General features: G+C 40.4%; 1 protein-coding gene across 3 annotated transcripts in view; it reads right to left on the bottom strand.

Annotated features, from left to right (window-relative positions):
- Window positions 1–27356, bottom strand: part of gab1 (GRB2-associated binding protein 1) — a 46933-nt gene that overhangs the window by 6380 nt on the left and 13197 nt on the right. For 2 of the 3 annotated variants that reach the window (XM_044028016.1, XM_044028017.1), the window contains exons 3-8: window positions 10061–10189; window positions 9292–9457; window positions 5815–6043; window positions 4369–5054; window positions 2608–2702; window positions 1795–2095 (exon numbers count right to left, since the gene is read on the bottom strand). In XM_044028016.1, coding sequence (XP_043883951.1) covers window positions 1795–2095; window positions 2608–2702; window positions 4369–5054; window positions 5815–6043; window positions 9292–9457; window positions 10061–10189 — 1606 coding nt within the window. Of the gene's footprint in view, window positions 1–1794; window positions 2096–2607; window positions 2703–4368; window positions 5055–5814; window positions 6044–9291; window positions 9458–10060; window positions 10190–23261; window positions 23442–27356 lie in introns of those variants that run through there. The other variant, XM_044028018.1, reaches the window with a different exon arrangement.

Genomic DNA, 27356 nt, shown 5'->3' with positions numbered 1-27356 from the left:
ATAGAGTTAAGTTAAAGCCGAGTGGCCTTAACCACACATGTCACAGCCTTTACAGAAATAGGCCGAGACAGATGTGCACAAAAGATGAATATAGTGGAGAATGAGAAGAGTACTGATGATTTTGCATGACATTCAAAGATTAATCAGAAAAGTGATATTCAACTTATTTTGTTAAATGTTTGCCCTTACCCTCTGCTTTAAAAAGTCACGTCTAAGAACAAATACCTCAGGGCAAAGCTTCTAACATGATTATACTGCACCTTTTATTTACTCATCTCCAGTGTAAGAAACCTAAAAAGATTCTGACTTCACTAATCTTCATGCTTGTATCAGTGCTACTTCTATTCAAAAATGCAGCTGTAATCAGATCCAAATAGCTTGAATCCAAGATCCCAAGGAAACTGTATTTTGTGCCAGGGATGAATAATAATATTAATAATAACAATACTATCACACATACACAACAGTGTTTGGACATTACATAGTCACAGTCTAGTACATGTTTTACAATACAACATGCAGACCTCCAGGGTTTTGAATACTTTATTGTGTCACTGTGCCAAAAATAATGATAACTTTTTAATAAAGAAATTGCATGGAAGCTGCAGAGGACTGACGATCCCTTGCTATGGCTCTTTAGTTTAATAGTGAGCAATTCCCTAAAGCTGGATGACCTATAGTAGTACAGAGAGAGGTTTTGGAGTAATGATAATAATATATTTTATGGGCCACAAGGTGGTGCAGTGGCTAGCTCGCATTGTTGCCTCACAGCAAGGATTTTGACCTCATTTGGATCCTGGTTGACGAAGGGGCTTTCTTTGTGGAGTTTGAACGCTTTCCCAGTGTGTGCGTGGGTTCTCTCCTGGTTGGCCTTCTTCCTCACACAATCCACAAACATGCAGATTGGGGTTAGGTTTATTGGACATTCTAAATTGACTGTAGATGTGAGTGTGGCAGTGAATGTCTCTGTATGTTGGCCCTGCGATGGACTGGTGAACCTGTTCAAGGGTGTACCCCACATTTCACCCATTGGTAAGCTCCCCCCACATTTTATAACTTTACAACATGGGAGTCCGTCAGGATTGCATGTAAAACTTTAAAACAGCCCCAAAAAGAGACTTTTGGTTTGGCTGTGTAATGACTCCATGTCTCCTTGTCATTCTTTAACCCTCTTTCGCTCACTGCCTATGACTCAGCTTTTCAATCTGCCCAGATTGTAATTCCCTTCACTATTAGGTTGTTTATCAAAGGGCTCCATTCATATGAAGGGGACAAAGGAGATGGAGGTGACCACTCCAGTCTTCAGTCACTCCATGGCACAGGGAGCAGCCCCTAAAACGTTTGACAGGGCCCCTTGAGCCCGTAACAAAAGTGCTTTTGACAAGGCTAGCTGTGTTGGATGTAAGAATATGTAACAAGCACTAAACTAATTCATCAAGAGGTGAAATAAACTGCAGGCACCAACGATCATGGTGACATTTAAAACACCAGACAAAACAACAGAGACAAAATGAGAGAAAAATTTTTTTCCACATTAATGATGGAAACTAAAGTGTGATGAAAAAGACGTCGTTTTGAGAATGTTTAGACATGAAGGCTTTATGAAAATGAGCCAGCACTGTGAGAATAGCAGCTAAGTGTTAGACAGAGCATGGTAAACACTGAGCAGACTTAAAAAAGGTCAATTCAAGTGAAGACACCTTAAACCCACCACAGCACCAACAAGACAAATCCACAGAATATGTACAAACCACATCACAGTAATAAGTGCATGCACACCTACTGTCTACTCACCTTTTCGATCAGGTTTGAGATTTCTGTCCACAGGTGGGGGCTGGCAGTCACTGATCATTGGCCTGCGAGGAGGGGTCTTGGGACTTGAGCGAAATCCCATGTGGGCGGGTGGTGGGACCTGTTTTCCCAGAGAGGAGAACTCCATGGTGCTGGGAGTCATGGGCACATAGTTGGGTTCGTGCATTGGTTCTGACAAACTGCCTGAGTGGTGATGTGATGGGGAGTTGGCACTCATGGGAACGTAGTTCTGGTCTACCTCTTCTGTGGACTGGCTGCCCACTGGCATCATTCCTTTGCTTTTCTGGGGGCAGCAAAGCATGTAGTACATGCATGTTTACAGACCAAAAGGACACTGCTCGTGTAACACTGCTACTTTTTAAATCAGGCAACTCAAATGAGTCATTCAAAGATAAACTCGGTGAGGCTACCAATACAAACACATAAGGATGCATGGGTTTTAGAGCCACCACGAGACACGGCACATAGATAGGAGGAGCGAGTAATGGAGACCTTGTCAATTCATGACACAATCACAGCCTAAAAGCTAATGTGGCTTTTATGCAAGACTTCCCTTTAACGAGACACTGTAACCCCTGACTGTGCTTCTAAATAATGTAAGGTTAGCCTGGTAAAAGTAAGGCTTGACTAATAGTTTTTGTAGACGTTTAGAAAACACCATTAAAGGCTCCATGACATTGGAAAAAAACATATTTGCTGAGCATGGAGAATAAGTCTGAGCACAGAGTGAATAAGGTTTCTCTGCCAGGTGCAGCCACTTCAAATTTATTATCATTATATGAGTCCATCACTTACGAAGTAGCTGTTGAAGCTTTCGTTGAAGTCAAATGAGCAGCTCTTGTCGGAGGGGAATGATCGAGGAATATCGTAGCAATCCTGGGATCCAAAATCTGCAAAAAAAAACAACATCATATTAGTAAAGATATACTGTACATTACTGCAATACATAGTGGACGTATGTAAACAGTAGTAGCAATCATTTTATGTGTGCAAGACATCATATATTACATTTTAATTTTCTGATCAATAATGTACTTGTTATACTACACACAACAAAGACTCAGTTTAAAGTGTGTGATTTGATAAAACTATGAAGATAATATTTATTTATTGTCAGTTAAATGAGTACTGTTTTTGGCCTCCTATTTATGCACTGATGCAGTCACTAATGTATTTCACTTACGGCCTCAAGAACCACAGGACTTCTAGGAAGAGCATGTTCTGCAGAGGAAAGTGTCAGCTGAGGAAGACTAAGTGGGGGTAAGATCATGACGGGGAACAATTACAATGAGACATATCATTTGGGTAAAATACTGTATGCTTTCATGCAAATCAATGTTTTTTTTTCTTTTTCTTCAGTGTCCAATGAAATCCTGTCCTCATTAACAGTGAAAATATATGGCTTAATAATAAATATGGCTTAAACCCCAATTCAGTGTGAAATTATAAAACACATGGGTTTCACCACACGTGCAATTATCTTGTCATTGATACACCTGTAATGACATTTGTCACCACAAGAGGGAAGAGTAAGTAGAAAAATAATTAAGGGTTTGCGCTATTGTGGTAAACCTTTTTTTATAATAATTATTGTTATTTTCCAGTTGTATGCAACTATTCATATACATCTTATCTCTGTCCAGGAGATCTTCTCAGGCTGTGATTGGACTGATTTATCTCCTGCTGAGCCCCTTACACACTTGTTGTTCTACTTCAAAGCCTGAACCAAAGGTAATCCATTTACTAGAATGACGTCTGTATGTAAGGAAGACCTGGCTTGGTGGTGGCTGTGTTACATGGCACTTTCCTGACTCCATTACACCAGCATGTTCAGTGTATTTAGTGTACGGCTAGAGGACTGCACCAATGCTCATTTGGTTTTACACAACAATAAAGTACTTCTGATAAGTAGCTAAAGATATCTGTGGCATATGAGTTTATATGATGATTCACAATGAATCTTTTCACTCACCCTCTACTGTTTATCCTTAGAGGGTCGTGGGAGCCAGTTCCAGCTGGCAGCAAGAGACATGGGACACCATGGACAGGTTGCCAGCCTATCACATGGCCAACGTTCACATTTGGGGCAATATAAAGTCTCCATTACCTTTATCCCAATGCACATTTGTTTGGACTCTACCCTACTACATGTTCTCACTTTACAAAACATATTAACTATACAAAGAAAGGCCCAAGCTGGGATTTAAACTGGCAAAGTGCTAATCACTGTTCTGCCAAGCAGCCCACAATGAACATGGCTTGCCTGTAAACGTTTGCACTGAGTATTGTAACCTATATTCATCAAAACAGTAAAACGGGTACCTAATACCAATATGTAAGCCTTGCAAAAGCGTCATAAGCCATTTATAAGATATCGACACACAAAAAGAAAAAGAACAAAGTAGCTGTGTGTATGAAGATATCCTTGTACAGTATATTTATACTTTTATATTTCCAGATCATAAAGCACATTTACTTATTTCACTTTTCCAAAGCATCGGAAATTTCTACTTCGACAGTAAATACGTGGAAAGAAACTACAAAACAACAACAAACCTTTGCGGGGGCGTGAACAATCCACAGTTCCTATAGTGTTGCTGCGTAAGGCCTTATTCCCAGCACCAGTAGGCACACAGTAGTTCCCGTCTGTCTCTGAGGCTGAGCGAGGCACACAATAGGTGTCCGTAGGTGAGCGCTCAGCAGGGGGTGGTGGGGGTCCTGAGGTCGAACTGAGTGAAGGCTTTGGTGGTCTTGGAGGGGGGACTACATCTCCCCCACCCTCTGAGCCTCCTACGCTCGTCGACGATGACAACGTGCGGGGCACCTGGTAGGTACAGTTCGCTCCAGGCGTGGGTGGAATATCGTAACTGATGGAAAGGTTGCGAAACTGTGTCTCCATTGACGGCTTCCGTGACGGTGTGTTGAAGACATAAAGCTCAGAGGCATCCCCACTGTCTGGGTGGGCTAGGGGGGAGGAGGCCGACTTTGGAAGCAGCACAGTGTCCTGGGAGTAGCTGCGAGGGAGGTGGTAAAGGCCGCTGTCAGTTGAGAGTGAGGCACCACGTGACGGAGGAGAGTCGTAGATGGAAGAGGCAGAGGCAGGGGCCGGGTGCTGAGGGAAGAAGCCGTTTTGCGAGGAGTGTTTGGCCGAGGAGGTGGAGGATGTAGGTGTGCGGTGAGAGGGGAGGTTGTCATTCAGGTCCGTCTCTGAAGAGGTAGACTTGGAACACTCAGCATGGGCTCTGAGAAGAGAATACATATGATAATAAAAAAAAGTGAATCAAATATCCACAAAAAGCATAGCGATTAGGAGAAGTTAAGAAATCCACACCAGTCTCGCTGACACACAGCACTCTTTGCAAGCCATCAGTACCAACTCATCAGTGATGCTACTCAATAGATGTGGGGTCATTTCTTAACATGCAGGCAATGATAAAATCAATATAAGTTTATTTTGAGCCAAGTGCAAGTCAGTGTTTATTTGTTATGTGGTAGAGGTTAAAAAAAAAAAAACTTAAATCCAACACTAAAACTCATGTACATGTGCAGGAGAAGGTGTGAAGTATTTGTTTGTGTCTTGGCTTCTTTATTATTATTTTTATTTTATTTTTTAACATAAATGTGTAGCACTCCACACAGGCAAGCAGTTCCAGCTGGATGGCTGGCCACTCACAGACTAGCCTGTGGAGGAAGAGTCTTGCTCTCACACTCCTCCAGGAGAAAATACTCCTGGTCTCCCTCCAATGGAGAGTGGAGCTGTACTGAGCTGCACACGCCACACAGCAGAGACAAGAGTGGCAGTGCAGAGGAAACACACAAAAAGAATAAATAGGGAGAACATGTACAGAGAGGAGCTCACAACACAGAATAGCAAGGTGATTCAAACATTTTGTAACACTTGTGCAACATAAATAAATACGATTTTTATTATTATTATTATTATTATTGTTATTATCATAATAGACTTTATTGTAATATACTGACACCCACAAACAAACTCACCTGTTTGGTTCAGGTTTTTTACTCTCACAGTTCACCAGCCACAGATAATCCTGAGGCTCTTCAGTACTGGACTGAGAGTCCAGGTGTTGCACATTGACTGGCTGGTATGGAGGAGGCACGCTGGACAGTATCCCTGCTGCTGGGCCAACAATATTCCCCAGTGCTGGGTGTGGGGGGGTATCCACCACCAGGCCTCCGATGACTGACTGGTGAGCAGCTTTTGCAGCCTCTGGTGGAGAGAAACAATATGGAGTGGGATTAGCTCCTTTATTTTGATGAATACGCCGTGTGCTTCAAAACACAAAAGCTCAAATACAACACAGGTTTTTCCATTAGAGAGGGTACCTCTACTGAACAGACGAGTACAACCACTGACAAATGAGTGGGGTTACTGTATAGAATGCAACCACAGATTAAAATGATCGATAAATATCATTGCATTTTCACATTTATACTCTTTCAACTTCTTGGTACGCTGTGGTTCCTACTGAACCTCTAATGCAAACAGACAGGCGCCTGCTTCTTTAAATGCATTAAGCCGGTGCAGCTGATTTTGGGGGCAGAGGGGAAACAAACAAACAAACAAAGCTGTGTTTACTAATGTCAACTCTGGCAGAGTTAACTTGGACCAAAGTTGTTTCCTAGCAACAAGACTGTGATGTTACAGTCTGTAGTCACACACTGCTTCTTTGTACCGACACGACATCAACTTTATATCTCAACAACGTCCGAATGGCAGGTGGACGAAAACATCCACTTTGCAATGAACCTCAGATACACCTTTGAAACAGTTCCAAATATAATTCTTTGCTAAACAATTTCAAACCCAACACAGAAGGATACCCACTCTCAATGTAACTATCAAGCCTTGACAACCTCTAACCTTACTAGGGCAGATTTTATGAGAGGAATATATTTGTAGAATATACAGCCAAGCTTACGGACAGCGTACATTTTGAAGTTTAAACACATTTTAAAGTTACAATGTAGGATTTCAACCTTCAACTAATGTCTCTAATCTTATTTTGCCTGCATTGGCATGATGTAACTTCTGGCTTCAGGTCCATGCATTTAATTTTACAGAAGAAAAACCCCATCAGATGCATGTATTTTCATCAGTTCAACACTTGTTGTACACGCATGACGCCACTAACCAAACTTATCTTATTGGTAAACAGCCTGAGAACCGTGTTTGCTTTCAGAATCCCACACACTCGTTCTCAGACAGCATTTCCTCAAGGTCTCTGCTTTGTCATGCTGAGTTTCCAAATTCAGAGTCTTTTTCAAATCCTTCTGCTCGGGTTGACAGAGCAAAGATGGTATGTCTATGCTTTCAGTCCACATCTTTTTACTTATTTCTCCTTTTTTCACAGTTCTCCTCCCACTCTTCTTTATCACATGCAAGGTCCCCCATTTCTCTTTTTTAAATCATTTCCTCTCTCTTTCACTCAACATGCTGCATTTGGCCCTCCATTCTCTGCTATCTGCTGTCCCTTTCTTCCACTTAGTGAGATGAATGTATTAAGGCTGATTTATAGTGGAAAAGGGAAAACCCCCTCTGTTTATATTCATCCATATCTCCTACACACTCTCTTAGAGCCTTCATTCCCCATCCCACCTAATGTTTTCTCCTCTGATATCTGCCCAGCCATGAAGCACTGTAGTGTGGCCACACACAACAGAAGAGATGAGTGGGAGTTGGGTCTCACATGCAGAGAAGGGTTAGCTGCAGCAAATGGGAGAGCCAAGGACATTATTTTGTGAGAATAATGTGTGGAGAAGACTGTCTATACAGATATGACTCTTTCTCTTTGAATAATAACACAGTTTGTTTTCACCTTTAATAGCTATTTTCAGTAATGCTGTTAAAGTTTCATTAATGGCGTTATCAGGGCGGCATATGGAGACATATGGCTTTTTCTTTCTATAGTTCTAGCTCTACTCGGCTCTACTCTACTCGGCTCTACTCTACTTGGTATCAGGCACGTTGTTTTCCATTATTTCATAGCACCTCCTCAATGGGGGCGGGGTTGTCATAGTGTGACACAATTATTTTTGGTGTACTGAATCATTACAACCAATTAATTTAAAATATTTTTTAAAAATATTTTTTCACATAATCATTCATGCCACAGCCAAAAAAAGCTCCAGGTATCAGGCACTGTCCATAATGGAAAAGCAAAAGACCAAGATGAGTTGTGCCGAGAAGTGCTAGAACTGTATAATGGAAAAATGCCTATAGTTTCTATTCTGTTGGAGAAGACAACCTTGGAGCAGGATAGCACCGAGTCAGTTGCCAGGTTTAAAAAAAAAAAATAACAAGCAGCACAACGCTGAAGCCACTTCTTACTACATACACTGAAATCCTTAGACATTAAGATAGAGAAGAAGAACCAGAACCAAAACTGAGATGCAATTAGTACACACACTTCAGGGAAAAGAAAAATAAAGAATATGCAAAGGACAGCAATTTTGACCCCCGGTTAAACAAAGACAACCAAATATAAGCAGTGAGACCATGAGGCACACATGCTTTGATTATCCAACACATAGATCATTAGTTCTTTGGCTAAGGGCTGTACTGAATAGCGGCCTTCTGGTACATTAAGCTGCTTCACGCAGATTTTTCTGAGGCACAGCAGTAAAAAGAGGCACACATCAGATGTACAGGAGTCAGCCTCTGAGCCAATACTGTATCATACTGTTTATTTGACCACTGCTGGTCATTTAAAAGCTTTTTTTGTATGTACATTTCAGTAGGTCATGTGGAAAGTTGATTGTAGTGTGGTTGTATGAGGTTCTAACACTTCGCAGTGCCGACCCACAAAGCACCACACACCTGGAACCAGCCTGACAATCGCAGGTGACACAGATGCTCGCCCTCACAGGAAACGTGGCTGCCAGCAGAGACACAAGGAAACAGAGATTTTAGCTACTTAACATAAGCTCACCTAATAAAATCTTTGCCTGCTTAAGTCTACAATATCTTGAATATATCGGCCACTTTAGTTCAATCTGTCTTTGAACTGCAGTGACACAGGAGGTGCTGGTCTACTGCTGCTTTGTTTTGTTTGTGTCAAGTGCTTAAATAAAAAAAAAAAAACACATTTTGATAAAGGCAGCAATGAATCAACAACTCCTGTGTGCCATGATGTAAAATTTCTGATTCTAGAAATTGGAGTAAGCAGTCTACAAAACAACTCAAACTTTAGTTTCAAGTCGTAAAATACTGTCTTGCAACAAGAAAAACTGGCAAATCACAAACTTATGTAGGCATTGACTTTATTTGTTGAGTCTGTTGTTGGCTAAGTGGCTAAACTCTCTTTTTCTTAGTGTGCCCACCGGCAGCCTGGTTTCCTGTGATGGCACAGAGATGGAGCACACATGGTCAAGCGAGCATTATATATGTGTCAGAACCTAAAGACAAACGCATTTAAAAAAATCTATGAAAACTTTCCCTTCAACCCCAATCCTTACCATCATCAGTGGGGTTAAAACCACAGATGTCGCAGATGCAGCGAACCCACTTATTCATCTCTTCTTCTGTGTCAGCTACTAAATAGAAGACACGGTCAATGGTCTTGATGTCAAATATGAAGCTGTGCTCCAAGTCCTTCTTGTTGAATGTCAGCCCAGCATCCACCTGGAGGAACAGACCGAGGAGAAAAGATAAGTAAGGTCATGAATATAAACGCTGCACCTCAAAAAACTGTTTTTATTTAACTGATAATTCCATTCACGTCACTTTTCCTGTACAAAAAATGGTAACCCATATTCACTATTAATTAGGTGCTCACTAACATGCATAAATAGCACACTAGCCCTTTATTAGTAATTATTATGCATGTATTAACACCTTATTCTACAAAACCTTATTCTACCTCTATTACGACATGAATTAAGATTTTTCCCGATTAAGGTGTTAATATGCACTTAATAATTACTAATAAAGGTCTGGTATGCTACTTATATGCATGTTAGTAAGCACCTAGTTAATGGTGAATATGTGTTCCCTAATCTTAAGTGTTACCCAAAAAATTTAAAAATATACGTATACAGTAATTTATGTATTTTTAGTCAATCTGATAGTTAAAAAAAAAGCTTTTGTGAGGCATAAATCTGTGACTTTAGTGTCATGATCGGTGTCACAGCTCGCTGCAAGTGGACTTTTTATTAAGATTTTATCGTAAATGGGTAAAAATGTGTAACTGGGCTTTTTCACTTGCAAGCTACAGGAGAAGCATACCTGCTCACACAAGTTGAGATCGATCACGCGGATGGGCTTCTTGGCATGGTCATTCTTGTAGTACTCCAACACGTCTGGGTCGCCTGTCAGACGGCCGCTGCGAAGAACAAACCACCGCTTCTTCCATGCCTGCAGGGTGAGCACAGAAATGAGGCCAAAGGTTGTATGGCTATGACTGCTCCATTCCCAACTGACCACAGGCAGGCCAATTGCTTTATTTTTTCAGTTTAGCCAATGTGTCCTAGCATAGCTCGTCTGTCTGTGTGCATTCTCTACCAGCTGCACTGCCCTTCACTGGGAAAAGGCCTGCAACCAGAACTGCCTGCGAGAAACAGAACAAAAGCCACATACTTTGGTTAAGCACCCTGTTTGGGGTGAATAACCAAATCTGTAAGGATAAACAGACAATGGGGTCTTTTATTTCAAATGGAATTTGTTGTCTGTGAGGATATGGCATTTCATGAGGCAGTTCAAATTCAGGCATGGCAGGCAAATAGAAGTGTCATAAGCATTTATTAACTATAACTTCCACTTAAACTGGCAGCACCCATCATGCATATTTAAAGGCAACACAATCAAACAACATTGATTTCCCTCCTTATCTGGGATGGTTTAATAAATTCATATCTGCTAAGGCCATACTTAAAGCACACAGAAAACTGTTTACATATCATGCATGGTTGCATGGTTGTCACACCATGGGTTGTTGAGACAAGGTAAAGGTCAATGAGAGGCAAAGGCTTCTCTTGGCCTTCAAAGCAAATACAAAGTCAGACACCAAATACTACTTTAACACTGTGCCCTGCTTGTAAAATGTGTTTTACACAACATGTTTGTAGTTTTATTTTGGGGAACATGACCAACAGTAAGTGGTTTAAAATCTGACACAAGGAAATCACAAAGTCTTGATTGTCCCAAGTCATGTGCACTAGGCTCAACTTCTTTGTTTAGTGTTCAAAATAAGCTCTGCACCAAATAAAAGCAATCCTTGTCTGAGTGGCCACTAGAGTTTGTGGTAAGATAAAGGATTCACCCACAAATGTTTCACTCCTTACTATTACCCAAGTAGGGGCAACTATTTAAGGACATTTTGTGCAAGTTTCAAGAATAGTGTAGTACTAAAAAACAGGAACATAGTTCCCAGTACTGTTTAAAATGAGAAACAAGGCCCAGTGGACAAACAACCACAAGAGAGATCAGATAGATCAGGCAGCATACCAACAGAGTGTGAGGAATGCAAACTAGAGCTTTGTTGTTGTTGTTTTTGGGGAAAGAGTTTGACCATATTAACAATGCTATGTGCATAGCTTCTTAAAAGCCTTAGCTGTTTTTTCAATCCACAGGGTGTTCTTTGTTAGTGGGCCAAGCCCTGGACTGAGACAGCATGAAGAGCATCAGACTTTTCCCTCCAAAAACAGGAAGAAGAAACAAGCAGCCAGGCAAAGCTGCTGGATCCAAAGCTGCACAGACACACAAAACCCGACAATACACAGCATTGCAAACAAAAATAATCAAAACGTCATTCAAATCCCACACTGAAATATTGCACACACACACATGCGGCACATGTTTAATACACTGCGGTTCAAAAGGTCTGTGTTACATAATCACAAACACACCCACATACTGAAAGTCCAAATGAGGCACATAAATATTAAATTGAAACATAAAGGCTTAAGTGAATGAGTAAAGACAGCCATCTATGTTTGTGGGAGAGGATCCCTCCCGCTCTCTCGCTCTCTCTATCACTCCCTCTTGGTCTCCATCTTTCTTTGACACATGACAAAGCAATCCCGGGTCAAGTTACCCTGTGGGGAACAGACGGACTGACAGCTTGGGTTACAGTAAGGCCAGGCCCGCCCAGGGTGAGCGTGTTGACAACTGGGTGTTGTGCTCAAGACAGAGGTAAGTGAGACCTGTTTAACAAAACTGTTTGATTGTCATGGAGTAACATTTCCTTAAATTCATAAGAAAACAGGTCAGTGACAATTAATAAAAATCACATTGAGGGTGTGTAAATCCAAAACCCATTTAGCTGAAAACAGTTAATAAAAAAAAAATCACTTATCAGGAGCACACTAAGCCATAAACAAAAAATAAACCCACAAACACAAATGGTTGCATGCAGTGTCTGCACAATTAAAAATGAGGTGCACTTGACAACACTGATCCCATGAGATCAAAAAATTACTATTTGAAGCTGCTGTCATGACTGCATTCTGTACAAATGAAGAACGTGATTGGAATAGTTGGATGACGTGAAAAAAACGAGAGAAGTGAAATAGTAAACCAGTGAATTATAGAAGGAGTAGCAGCCTATCCGGTCTCAGCACAGAAGGGCATTCATCTTGTCAAAGGTGGAAAACATACGTATCCCCTTTTCCTGCTCTGCAACTAACTGTGGAGAGTACTGAAGAACACACACACACATTTCTCTCTGCAGCTGCAGACAACAACTTTAGCTTTAACTTCAATTACCAGAATTCCCCACCCAACTACCCACCATGCAAGTTCTTTAAGTATGGAGGACAAAAAAAGATTTACTTTTTACTTCATTTTCTTATTTATCGATTTGTCATTTTTCATCCTCCATACCTAAATGAGACATGCTTAGCCCATAACACTAAATATAGTGAAGCTGTAAGATATTAAATCAGTTTAATGGTTTATTAGGAGTAAACCATCTATGGTAAAATATGATACATACGCTTTATTTTAGAATTAATGTTACAAATACGTATGATTGGGCTACCAACCTCAACTTTCAAATGCATTTGTTAGGGCTGCCCCCCCATCAGTCAGTGAGATTTTATTGGTTGCGGAAAAAATGGAAAAGAGAAACCCACCAGATACTTTATCAGAAACCTCATCTTGTCAAGATTAGATCAAAACCTATATGGGAGAACCTTTATACTTATAGTATTATATAGGAGTAAGTGTGGTCTGACTGTAGTTTGACAGAAGTCACCGACTACAAAGTTTATCCAATAGTATGTCGGGTAAGAAGTCCAAAGTGTGGGAACATGGTAATGTTATTCAGTTGAATTTGAAGTTTAAGAAATTGATAAAAATGTTGCCATGCCCACACCGTCTAGGCGGCAGCCTGTCAGTATTATTACTCGTGGTTTATACTTTTTTTTTCATTTGCTATGGGAACTTGTTACGTAAAGGCAGACACAGCAAGGTGACCTTCACAGGTTTGCAGACTTAAGGAAAACATGCACTGGAACCTGGAACAAGAGCTGCATCCACAGCAGCCACAAACTGATGCACACAATAAATAATTGTTGACTAATCAACTAATAAAAAAGAATCAACATTTTAGTATGACGCACAAAATCAAGTTAACGCCCTATTGGCACATAATGTGAAAACACATGGCTAATACTACTTTTAATGTATTTTGAATGACTTATGTGGCAAGTAAATTTCTCATAAACTTGCCCTACACTGGTCCTCAACAGGCAGGTCAATATCAAGCCCTGTGCACATATTCATTATACTGTCAGAAATGTATCCGAATCATAATCAGAAGCTATTTTAAAGCAGTGCTTTGTGATTCTAACAGCTACAGCCTCAAAGGGACTCTGCACACATTGCTATATTAGCATGATTACACTACGTGTTCTAGGACGACAAGTGGCACAGTCACTGGAACATCTCTCCACCATCTGTTGGCTTTTACGCGGCTTTCTTCATGCACATTCAACCATGCATGAAAAAAAGCACTTACACAAGACTAATGAAAACACTGTCCAAATAAGAGACAATACAACCCAAAGTTTGATAGCTTGGCCCCAACAAACCTATGTACACTAGGTCTGAGAATCACAATTCCATTTATATACAAATGAGATGGAACTAAGAGGAAAAAAATAGGTTATGTGGCATGCATACTGCATTAACCCTGTCACAAGTCACATATTTCTTGTATTTAAGAGCATTATTGAAGTTTTTTTGTTATAATTTGACTAGAAAACAAACAGAAATAAAAGTTTCTGTATTCAGACAATGCATTTTTACTTTGTGTACTTTTGTATCTGGATGGGCTATGTGTGCTAAATGTAAAAAAAAAGGCATGTGTGATCAAATATATAAAACATAGCCGATATGAAATTAAAGCTCACAACATGAACAAAAACAAACCCGTACAGTCTGGTTTGTTTCACTGGTTACACAAGTTCTGAAAAATCTGTGAAGCATTCACACTCTTATTAAAAGACCTGCCAGAAATTATGTAGAGAAGAAATAATCAGGCATCATTAAGAACAAAAAGGCGGACAAAATTGACCATACCAGTGTTGACCCAAATGCCAAGTAAAAACTTTCTTCGGCAGAATAAAATACAATATAATCACTTTTTCATTTAAGTCACAAGGCCAAACCACATCAGCCACTTTTGAAATCATTGACACAAAAATGTTTTTAGTCAAACACTGTAGTTGTCTACCATTACATACCTCCTGCCAAGGCTCATGAAGAAGAAGATGATGATGATGGGGCCTTTAGTCCCACTTTTACTACTGCAAATTCCATAGTAGCCAGGATTATGTTAAGGGCTAATTTTTCAAAACTGGTTTACAGTAATACATATCCATGCAAACATCCATCCATTCCGGTCTTCCTTAATACTCCAATTGATTGTGAACCACTCAGATAGCTCAACAATCACAGCCCACTTCAGCTTGCACTTCCGTCTGGCGTTCACTGCAGCAGAGTTAGGAATGGGACAGCATGGGACTATACTGGAGCAGGATGGGGAGGGCATCATGGCTTGGCAGCTGTTCCTATCAGCCCCCTTTTATCACACTCCCCCTATTTTCAAGCATCCTCGTGTCTTCTCATAGGGTGAGAAACATGCTTTTTGCCCACCACGGTCACACAGACTATGGGAGCCAAACAGAGATGGCATTGAGTGTCTGACTAAGATGATGATGATGGAAGGGGGGGTTGGAGTTTTGGGAGGAGATGCCAACTGAGTGGAGTCACACTGCCGTCAGAGGCCTCCTGATCCAGCAACATTGCAGTATGACAAAGGCAATGGGTCTTATTCAACTCCCAGCAGGAAAGGGCAATACTTTCCATCATTTGGATGATACTTTTGCTGAGACAAAAAGATGGGTGAATGGGTGATCAAAACAAACCCCAAACTCTGAGGCTTTTATGTAATGTATCTGCTCGCACAGTTGTTGTGGGTGGAGCAGATATTCATCGGAGACTCGTTGAATTTACACTTCGGTTCGATGTGGTCACTGTGCGTCTCCAACCACCTCCAGAAGTGTTTTGGCAGATCAAGTAACAAGCGGTCCTCGGGTGTATTTACACCTGTACTTACAAGTGGTCAGGCGCTAACCGACTGCAATACGATCACAGAAAACACATTTTAATGCCAGGTGTGAAGGGGTTGTTTTTTTTAAGGAAACATACAATGGTCTACACGATAAAAAAAAAGAGACAGTTGTCAAACCATTCATTTTCTACAACGATCAGTCTAATTCATCGGTTTAAAATGTTTAAACTAGTCGTGAGTGTAGCATCCTGCCAAAACCACCACTCAGGCTCAGTTTTACGGCACTTAAAACACTAATTACGTTTCATGATTTGGACAGCTTAATGCAGCTTAAAAAGCCCTTAAGTGCTCTAATTGCTAATGCGAATATACTGTCATCAAAGGCTGTTAAACTGCATACTTAAACTCATCCTCAGTACCTCCAATAGTAAATGATATGGAGACAGGCAAGGTTCCTGCATTTCTGCAGCACCAGCAGTTGGGATATTACACAACACTGTCTCTTCAGGACATGGATCAGTGTGCAGTTTCTAGGACACTACAGTTAAACAACATGTCAACAGTTTATTTGTGTTTCAAGCAGTTTATACGTCTGCCAGTTTGTGCTGAAGGTTGCATAGATTTCTAAATGAATACAGCCAGAAAATAACTATTATCTAAGTGAAGATATAATAGGGTAATGGTGTCATGGACAGAAAATGAAGTCAAACTCCTTCTGTGTATATTTGTCAGAAGGTTGTTTTTTAATGCATGGTAAAATTCACTTCTTCAAAAAAACAAATCTGTGTCTCTTCAACATTATTCAGCTAACACAAGGTGTCACATTGTGGGATGTAAGCCTAGATGACTCTAATGTTAGCTGAGCTTGTTTTTTCATGATTCTAGTGGCTATTAGGCGATTAGTGTTCATCATTCAGGGTGTTTTACTATCAGCAGGGTCTCCTCCTCTCCAAATCAAGTTAAATAATTCTGTGTGGTTTGACCAAATCAAAACATGTTTAACTTTTGTTTCATACTATTCACTGAGCTCTCTTTGGTTCAGATAGGTGTCAAACTCTGGATGTAGAGTTTACACTTAGCAGCGTGCGAGTGGTTGGGCCATCTGTCCCATCTGAGTGGGCTGTGGGTAAATGACCTGCCCCCCAGCTGCACTGACTCATCCTGACTAGGACAAGCTTCTGTTTGTTGCTCAGGAAAACAGAGTGATGGGGAATCAGTGATGGAGAGATGGGGCACAGGATGAGCATAGGGTGAAGACAGGGGGAGAGAAGGTCAAGATCTCTGGTGATAACAGAACAAATTAGTATGTGCTATCATTTCATCTGCCAGAAATCCTTTCCTGGCCACACATAAAACAGACCATGTTTTACGGCCAGTGGATGTGACATATTAAGAAAACCTTTCTTATGTATTAGTTTTATACTCTCACAGCATATCTGTCCTCTACAGGAAATTAAACATACAATAGTGGTGTCATCATTTATTTGTGTTATATTCATGGCAGTCCCATAAGGATTGAGGTGAGAAAATGTAAAACAATTCGCTGGAAGCCATAGATGAAATGCATTACTTGTTAAAATTTCATTTTTTTTATTAGCTTCTAGTGTTATCTTTTAAGAATTCCGTGGTCCTGAAAAAAAGTACTAGTTTTCAAATGTCGATATACAGAGTGTGTCTGGAAATGAATTGAGATTAATGGTGATGACTCTAGAGCAGGGAAAATGCTGGTGTTTTGTAGGCATATGTATATTTCTGTCAAAGAAAATGAAAATGATGATAATTTGGCTGAATTAAAAGTGGGACAGAGTTGGACATTGAAGAGAGGTGCAAAAGTTAAATCCCACTAACAGACAATAACATGAAGCATTTTGTTTTGTAAATAATTACACAGTAATTCACTGACATCACTTGTGTTGAAATGATGCTAATAGTACCTGGACGTTAGAAAAGGTTCCTGGATGCAAGGGCGTAGGTTTGCATATGGACGGCGAGGACATGTCCCCACTAATATTTGGAGAAAGCCAGATTGTCACTACCAATATTAGAGACAGGGCAATGTGTACGTGTGTGTGAATGAATGAGTGAGGAGAGCGAGTGGATTTTACGAGCATCAGTGAACGCATCACAACCGGAGCAGAAATATCGTTGCGAGTCAGAGCGGATGAGAAAGAGAGAACGCAGGTGATGCACTGTTCTGACGCAGCAATGAGTTTTTAGGGCCAAATCTAAAACGTCCTCACCGGTCTTGTAACCAACGCCCTTGCCTGGACGTTCCTACCCTGCTCCTCCCTGCCCTCGGGAAAACTGGCAAAAAACAAGCCATGATTTGACTTGTGCTTTTTCAAGTTAATGTGCTCTTTTAGCACAGCAATGCAGTCATGATTATACATTAAACACACCACTCTGGTGCTTGTACTTGCTGGTAAACTAAGTAAATATTTCTCCGTTCATTCGCAATTTTCCAAGTCGACTTTGCGTGGCTTGAGCTAGGCGATCGACATTGCGACACACTCTGTCGGTTCAGTTCCAGTAACATGAGCGTCTCTTACCTGTCCTGACCACGAAGAGCAGCATGAGTGATTCATGTTGCAGCCAATCACAACCCAGTACCATGTTGCATGTGTAACGTGACGTACAGACCCAAATCAGATGAGAGCCGTTGAGACTCGTTGCTCTTCCTAAAATAGCTCAAGTTTTATCAAAAGTCAGCTTCATTTACAGAGAGTTCTCGGGCCTTAGGAACATTAGAAAGGGCCATATCTGGCACGTGGTCAGCTGGTTGAATATGCCTGTTCTAGAGTAACCTCAAAACAGTCATTCTCATTTTCACATATGTGACATTTTGAGCTATTTTGGCAAATATTTGATTATTACATGGTGGCATCTGGTGACGCAGATATGAAACAATACAACACAAACATTTCCATGACAGTGCAGTCTGACACAAATGCATTTGGCAAATATGCAATCTTGTAGACCACAGTGCAAGCCTTACTGTCAGGACACTAAGACTGTGCTGAACAAAGGCTGTTCTAAGAGAGGAGTGTCAAGCACGTCAGAGGTTTTGGCGCTCTGGGCCTCGGTGACGAGGTCTGCAGCAAGAGAAGGAAAGGAGAAACAAAACCTCCCCTATGCTGAGTGCCACAATTTGTATAACTCAGTCTTTGTTAGCAAGACATGACTGGAATTCTTGCTAAACAGCTATTTTTACATCCTTGAGCACCAGGGAAGGCAATTAACGTACAAGTACAAAGTGCATGTCCTTTGGCTAAATGAGGCTGAGCAAACGTCATCACCCCTCTGTCTGCTGGGACTTCCATGAAATGTGAATAACAGGGGTCAGGGGTCAGTAGTTGGCCAGTTCTACCACCAGTCCCTGACAACAAGGTAAACACTTTTGACTTGTACTGCTGATATCACAATTATATTTGACTACATATTTGTTTGATAAACTCACTGCATGCTCAACCTGATGTCAGTAACAAACTACACAGGGGTTAGACTTTCATAAGGTCCCTGGTCCTTGTCTACTACTATTACACATACGCAGCATTCATTGTGGCTACAAACAAAACAACAAACCTCTACAACATTTATGTTATGAACCAGGGGTGTCAAACTCAAATGACCTGGGGGCCAATGGGCATCTAGTCTGGTCAAGCGGGGGCCGACAGAGGAAAAAAAGTGGAAAAAACAACTATTTAGTAGCCGGTGGGCAATATAAGATATTCATTATATTAGACAGAATTCCATTAAAGGTGCTTGTTTTGATATAAAATGATGAAAATGACAAAAAAAACACATTTATTATGCACAAATAAGGAGAATTAAATTGAAAATGTAGCAAATAATGACGAAGATAATTGTGATTAAGACAGCTTAAATATATGTAATTTCATGTTGAGTGTAATAAATTTAATAAAGCAATGATTACAACCGAATGTCTTATTACTATTATAAAAAATATTGCCGGCAAATACATTTAGTCTTAATTTCTGTTTCTATTCCATCACCTCGACAGTTGTATGCAATCAATTGGAGGGCCACATTTGGCCCCCGGGCCACTGGTTGACACATGTGTTATGAACAGTAATCTGTATTTACTGATAGATACAATGAATAAACCATACTACACAAAAAAAAACACAGAGTGAACAAGTCTGTATGTTTGAACTGTATTTCAGCCAAAATGACAGTTTCACCTGGTCATTATAGGGTTCAAACAAGCTTTGGTGAACTAATGACGACTGTGATCCCACAACATAAGAGCAATGGGATAAATGCTTTTATTTATAAAAAAGCAGCCACATTAAATAAGCTTTGTATGTGAAATCTTTCTATTTGGTTTGTACTACATTAACAAGGCTGTCATCACTAAGACAGAGACTGCACCAAAGAGCCAAACATTGAAAGAAAGCGACTGACTAAACAATTCTACCTCTAATCCTTCCAGATACTTCATGGTAAATACACTGAGCTTCAATGAAAAACAGAGAGCCTACCTTATGAGCCGTACAACCAGAGCCGTTTTCATTATCCCCTTCACCATTTCTGTTACTGATAGTAAGTAAGCCAGCATGGGGTTGGTGTTATTATACTTATTTGCGCCTTAGGTCTGACGTTATCATGTTGATGTGTGTGTGTGTGTGTGTGTACGAGGGTCTGCAGTTTGAGATCTCTCCCTCTTCTGACTTCCTGTTCTATGTAATCAGGTTGTCCCAGACCCTCTTAACTGCCACTGCTAAATCAGAGGGGGTGGGACAAGAAGAGACGAAAGGGTGTGTGTTAAGTTTAAACATAAATATACAACAGTGGAATTATTTCATTTACCTACAAAGGTTGTCCATATTTGTTTTTGTTTTTATTTGATTGTGGCTATTGACTTCATCATCTGGCAATCACTGCAATCAGTTAATATTCAATTTTCAAAAAAGTCAAATTTAACCACATTGCACAAAATGAACTAGTCTGTCTGTTTATCTTCATTGAAAAACGTTTATTGGTTCATGTCCAAACCAATATCCAACGGCAAGTCTAGATGTCATTACATGGGGCCAGTAAAACTCATCTCACCATCTCATGCTGCCTTTCCTAATGTACTCAAGTCCTTGTTGCTATGTACTCTTGTACCCAGATTAGAGCAATGAAATATTCATGTCTTCATTTACATTCTAAATCAAAGGTCTGTGTGGGGCTAATAGCCATAGACAGATCTCTCTCCATAACATCTTTTATACTGGTGTTGCATCTGAGGATTCCATCCTCTTCCCTGGATGTGAGCCTTCCTGTGCTTCCTGTGGAGACTTTATGATTCTGTTTCCCCATCTGCACTCTCAATAAAAAGAGTTCAGAGATGCCACAGCATGGGCAACTTCCTCTATGCTTAACAAAAGCTCTCCCTTGGCAGGACACGGACCCCAAAATCTTCCATAATGCTGCAAAGACACCCCGTCATTGACTAGAGGTCGAGGAGGAGCTTACAAACAACACCAAAGTAAATCCAATACAGCTTTGCAATTCAGTCCTACAGTTTTATTCTACTTTAAAATATACATTTCATCCAAGTATCCATACTTATGACTCACTTAACTACAAGATGGAGGCAGTGATGTGCTTTTTTTGTTGTGCTGTAATGAAGTACCCAATCATTTGCACAAAAGCATGTGATGCTGCCGGGCATCTAAGGAAGTAGTCAAGTATAAAAATGAAAAGTCAGTGAGAATTACTGTGGAGACCAATTTATGTCACAGAGTATGGTATGACATTTCTACAATCCAGTATACCAATATGGGTTATTTCATATCCAGGAAATAACACATCACAGAACTGCACATTTGCTGTTAACAAACAGCCTTTGCAATATCATTCTAGAATGCGAGTTGGGGCCTCAGACCTTTGTGGCTGTCATTCAAAGACACACTCCATCCTCCTTTCACCCACTGTACTGTTCGACAAGACACTTGCATAAGTGGTTAAAGCGGATTGTGCATGGTGTCTGAGATCATTTGTGAAAATAGAGCTCCTTGATTTGTCTCAGTTTGTCAGAGACCTGCTGTTCTCTCTGTACCACGTCATGTTGACTCTCCTACATGATTTTCTTTTTTGCCATTAATTACACTGCCGTCTGTACCACATGGAAGAATGCAAAAGCATCAATCAAATATTAAAAAATATTTCCATTATGATTGTGTTGTGCAACACAATAAAACAAACTAGAGACATTAGTGGCCATTAGATATGCTTCTATAAATCACATAAAAGATTGCACTCCCTTAAAATCTTAACTGAAAAAAAGATTTACTATCCAAATAAACCATTAAGTTGAAAATGTAAATCTTTCCAAGCACCTACAATGTGAATCAGAGAGGACGGGACTTAAGATCAGACCACCCAGGCAAAAGACACTGGAGTACAGTAACAGCAACATTAGCTTGTGTTCAGTACTACATGTACTGAATACCCAACAACAATTTTAACTCCCAACCGTCTCCAAACTTTATCAATCATCACTCACATCCACAGCACAACTCTGCTCCCATGTGAAATGTAGCACTGCTCCCATGTGAGCGTCAACCTCTTCATTTCTCTCCTCTCCAAGCGAAAACAAGAACATATCTTTGTTAACATGAAGCATCCCATCCTTGCTTTGTGTGAGTGCACTCCGTCTTCCCACACAGGTCAGAGACACAACAGTGAGAATATCTCGAGACTCAATTCGTTCCACAAGAACCAAATCTCAACTACAGGAATTCTCAGAAACCAGACATCAATTTTTAACAGAGTGCAAACCTTAGACCATTAACCTTGCTTGTTGTACAGACTCTCAGTTAGCCACATTCCAGTTAGTATAACTGTATCGCATAATCACAATAAAGAAAGTGCAACCAATATTTTTATTCAAGTCTTTTGGACCTCACAGAATATATGTTGCAATATGACCCAGTGTTACTAAATGATATAAAAATCACTAAATGAATCCATAAACCATCGGCTTTTTGTTGCATTACAACATCACCATGCTTTTTAAAAACAAAACTATAAGTTAATGAGGCTCTGCAAAGAAAATGGCACAGCAAGGCGAGCACACACCAGCCTGTGTGCAGGCAACGAGGCCAAATAAGTTGGCTCCATACCAAATAAGCCAAACAGTTGTGTTTAATGCAGCTGGGGACACCGTGGAGGTAACATTTGTGCATTCCTACCTTGCCAGAAATAAACTGGTGAAGTGACATGTGTTGTGTAATGTAAAGACAGTGTGTGTTTGTGTTTGAAAAAAAACAACCCAAAACAGTTGTTTATGCCATTTTGTGAACACCAGCTTATATTACGCAATGCTTTGAGGACAATCAAAAACATTAAACCCCTCTTGTGAATGCATAATACATCAGTCAGAGAGCATTCTATATTTATGCTCGTCAATCGTGTATTGATCCGTCAAGAGCAACTATTCTACCACCAAAACAACCTTCATTTCATAATCCACACGAGCCCTCCCTCCCTCCTGTAACTTACAATCTCACCGTCATTCTGCTTTCATGTGCAGCTGTGAAATTCTCACCCAGCCAGGCGCCAACTGACCCCAACCCTAACAATCTACAATAACTGTCCAAAAAACACAGACTCTGGTGGTAATACTGCTATCTTTACAAACAGCGCACACAAAGACCAACAGTCTAATGGAAGCATGTCTGAAGGGTAAACAGGTGTTCAGAACTGATGGGCTTTCACAAGTAATAACAACAACAAGACAATGTCACAAGTCTTCAAACTATTTTATATCACTGGCTAAAAATTCTAGAAGCAAACAGATAACACAGCTTTCACGTTGTGTGGTGTAGCAACATATATACTTAAGACTATTGTACTTTTCAATACAACTTGTATATCTGGAGTAGAAATAGTGGTGCTTACCAAAGTTTTCAACCACAGGCATTACACTCTATCAGGCTTTGACGGAGAGTTTTTCCTAAGCCAACTGTATGGCTCCATGTACCAATTCCATTAAGTCCAGAACCATCGTCCTGCTGTTACTCCATACACTTGGACATAGGCAACTGCACAACTGCTGCCGTTGCTGCACTGACCCTGTCTTGTAGGGCGGGGACAGGAACTCTCCTTCAAGTAATCATTCCATATCATTCATTAGAGGATCGAGTTGGGGGGAGGCAGAGAGAGAGAGAGAGAGAGAGAGAGAGAGAGTTGAGGAGGATGTAACAGAAGAGAGCATGAAAGAAGGATGATCTGATCAGTCAGCCACATTGATGATCTGCAATGTGACTGACTGTAGTGGTTTGGTTAGGATGGATCACCTAATTTTCTAATCGGCACCACATCCCCACATCCCACCCCACTGCTCCCCCAATGCTTCAAGCTCAAAACTTGCTCACAGGGTAAAGCATTAACTCGGGTTTAAATATTAACTTCACATCATGTATGACTGAGGGAGCACGGTGTCAGTAGTTGCGTATAATATAGGAACCTGTAGAGCATGCACAGCATAAGGCTTTTCATCAAAACTAAATCAACTACCTCCGACTTTGTTTTCCAGGAAACACTGGGCTTTGTGAAAAAGAGAAAAAGGAGAGAAAAAACACACACAAGGCAAAATAACATCCCTTAGTGGAAGTTTCCACTTTGTTAGCGCTTTTTATCTTCCTGGTCATCTGTTCCCCAAACACACTCTGGGCAAAAAGATTTCCTGTTTTGCCTCCTTTTGTCACTGTGGTCATGTTTGGGGGTTTGTTGGGTGCTAACTTTAGAACCTCTTTCTATATTAACATTTACCTTGTGCTGCAACAGCAACGGTCTCGTGAACTGCACATAAAACAATGAGAAAGGGAATGCTACACAAGCTGCACTATGAGAACTCAGTAACTGAGGTTGATGATTTGCTTGTTCATTGCAAAATGTTTTACTTCAGTTGCAGGAAGACGTTAGAAATCACTATTTGATGTGCATTGTTTAAACCTCTGAAATAATGTTCACAAACTCGAGTTTACATATCGCAGCTTTACTCTAATTGCACTGAATTATCAAACATGTTGCTGTTTGAAGACAATATCATGTAATCTGTAAAAAACAATCAACTGAAGTTGAATACAGAAAAATCTGTTCAACTGAACAAATGACCCTCAGACACTGATTTGTCTTGTTTTGACAGCCTTATATTTTAAATAAAAAAATGTGGAGATTAATGCATTCAAGTTTTTAAGTAAAACAGAGCAAGCTACTTCTACAAAAGCTACAGACAAGTTGCTAATTTGCCTTAGATGTGTTACAAAAAACATATCACCACACTGTCAGGTGCAGAAACTTGAACCAATAAAATATACTATGGCCATGACAACCCTGCACCAATCTGCCACTAATCGTGAAAACAAATGACAGATGACTGCAGAGCAAAGACTTCAGATAATTAACTTTACCATTACATCATTTGTTAGACTAGACTAGTTAGAGCAGTCATCATAGCCATAGCAATGCTGTCTGATTTGTATAGCACTTCTATGTTCATCATTAGGCGCATTGTTGTTGTTGGTTTTATGGACAACCACTACATGCTGCCCTTTATAATTGTATACTCTTTTAAATGCATGCATGGGTTGCCATTTTAAATTCTGAATTACTTCAATATGACTCCAAAAAAAGTTTGTGCTTCAATCAATCGCAGTACAATTATTGACACTCTTGACAAACCAGTTTCCAAAACACCACCAGGGTGACTTTTAAGTATTACAAAAGTTTATTAGGCTTTCACTCGGTTTTTGACGATCATCTCAAAACAGATTTTGGAACGATCATTTCTGCCTCTGACCTTCTGCTGAGGGTCACAAAGCTAATGCATGCAAAGTACTGAAAACAATGTTCAAATCATCAAAACAGAAACAAAAATACAATGAGGACAATAACAAGGTCAAAGTCAAATCTCTGTACCTGGCTCTCAAGTGTCCAAGCTTCGCCCGGAGACAAACATTATAAAAGAAGCGAGCTAAGTGAGCTGTTGACCAGTCACTGTTGTCAAATGAGCATGGCCACTTTCCTGCCTACCCTGCTGACTTCCCTCCCCTCCTCTTACTCCGTTAAGTCTGCAACACCCTGCTCCAATAACCCCTGACCCGCAGGAAGTAGACACAATGGACTGAAAATAACATACCACCTCCTCTGGCAACAACTGCCCACCGCAACCCCCATCTCATGCTGCTGCTGCAACAGCACAGTACACCTACAATACACTGGCTCAAGTGAAGTGGGTAGAACCTAAAATATCTGGCCCACATGCTAAAAAGTACATCATCCCACATTCAATTCCCAGCATGGCTTTTGATGCACTCCTGCACATGGACAATATAGCACACAATCACTTTCACTACATATTGATGTATTGTATTGAATGAATGTTCTGATAGGAGAGTGCAGTAGCACAGACCTGTAGGTCTCAGAGAAGCACAGGGTTTCACACTACAGCAGGTTGTGGGTTGAGTGACAGACTCATGACTGTCCCACTTCTTCCTGCGTCTTGAAATTCAGGACAAAATAAACCACCATGAGGCCATGTTCATATTAATTTGGTTTGAAAGCAGCATGCTCCAATAAAGCTTCGAGTTTCTATATTGAAGGCTTTTTGACTGATTACAATTCAAAAAGGTTTATAAAAAAAGATGTCTAATAGTTCTATGTTAATACTTTTAGTCCACTCTGTGTGTGCTTCTAACCTAATCCCTCTCTATGCAGTCTAATCCAATCAGTCCAATGAAAATTATTCCTAATCACATTTAGCTGCCAGTGAGAGGTTGCCTTAGATATGATCTAATTAGCCACTCCTCCTGCTACAGTCTGTCCATGAGGAAATGGCTTGAGATGCCTCGAACAAAGATAAGGAAATGGACTCTGATATACAGTACACTTCTGTTTCACTGGTGGTGTCACTTTCAATAACGTGTTGCCTGGTTACTCTGCACAAGATAAAACAAGATTGGAGTTGGAAAAAATATCCCATTTATTCTGGAAACTATTTGACATCATTCTTTGAAATGTGAACTAGCAAATACTGCCCTGCATTCATGATTCAATGATAATAACTTTCATAGATAAAAACGCATGCTTAGAAGTTGCATGTCCCGTGCTATGAACTGAGCTGCCGAGCATGTCCCGGCTTGTTTCTCAGTCAACTTACAGACACACCTCCTTTTTTAGCCAGTCCCCTGAAACTGGTACACACCTCCACTCTCTATTGTCACATTCAGTTGATACTGCTTCACTTTCAGTTGAAAAGGGAATGTGCGTGGTGTGAACACATACCTAAGATTGTGTGCGCTGCATGTGCGTTCATGTGATTTAGTGTAGAATGTGTGGTATCCCTCCAACACATTCATTTTAAACCACCAATACCGGCAGCAAAGATAACAATGCAATGTATTTTTACAACAGAACAATTATGCGAACGCCGAAACAATATCAAGATTTAAAAAAAAAATAGTAAAAGTAAAAAAACTACTTCTCCCCTGCTGCGGGTTGGCTTCTGTGGGTGTGTTCATGCCTGTGGATTTGTCAGCTTGCATTCACCAACTCACCTGCACTCACCATTTGTCACATACACAGCTTCTACTGATGCATGCACTGTCGCCTGTTGAGAGGGCAAACAGAGGTTTGACCCACTGATAACATCATATTTTCCATAAACTGTCTCTAATGTTACATTCGAATAAAGAGATTTTTTTGTGGTGATGGTTATGGTAAGAAACTGAACAATCGATGGACACAGCTACACAAAGTAATGAGCAACACTGTCACAGCAGCAGATTGTCTTTGGTGAATCACAATGCATGTGAGAAGAATTCATAATTAGACTTCTCTAATGTTGCTAAATGAAATGGTTCAGTGTGGTGAATTAGGTGAACTAGCAAAACATCAAAAAAAAGGGTAGCCCTGCAATAATAATTCTTCTGCTGTGTCATCACATCACATCAGAAGAGCAAAACATTGGCAGGTCACCATGACTAACAAGTC

Source organism: Solea senegalensis, linkage group LG6 (assembly GCF_019176455.1).
Source record: "Solea senegalensis isolate Sse05_10M linkage group LG6, IFAPA_SoseM_1, whole genome shotgun sequence".
NCBI classification, from domain to species: Eukaryota; Metazoa; Chordata; class Actinopteri; order Pleuronectiformes; family Soleidae; genus Solea; species Solea senegalensis.
The sequence above is the reverse complement of the archived record's forward strand: the minus strand, read 5'-3'. Positions and strand labels throughout refer to the sequence as shown.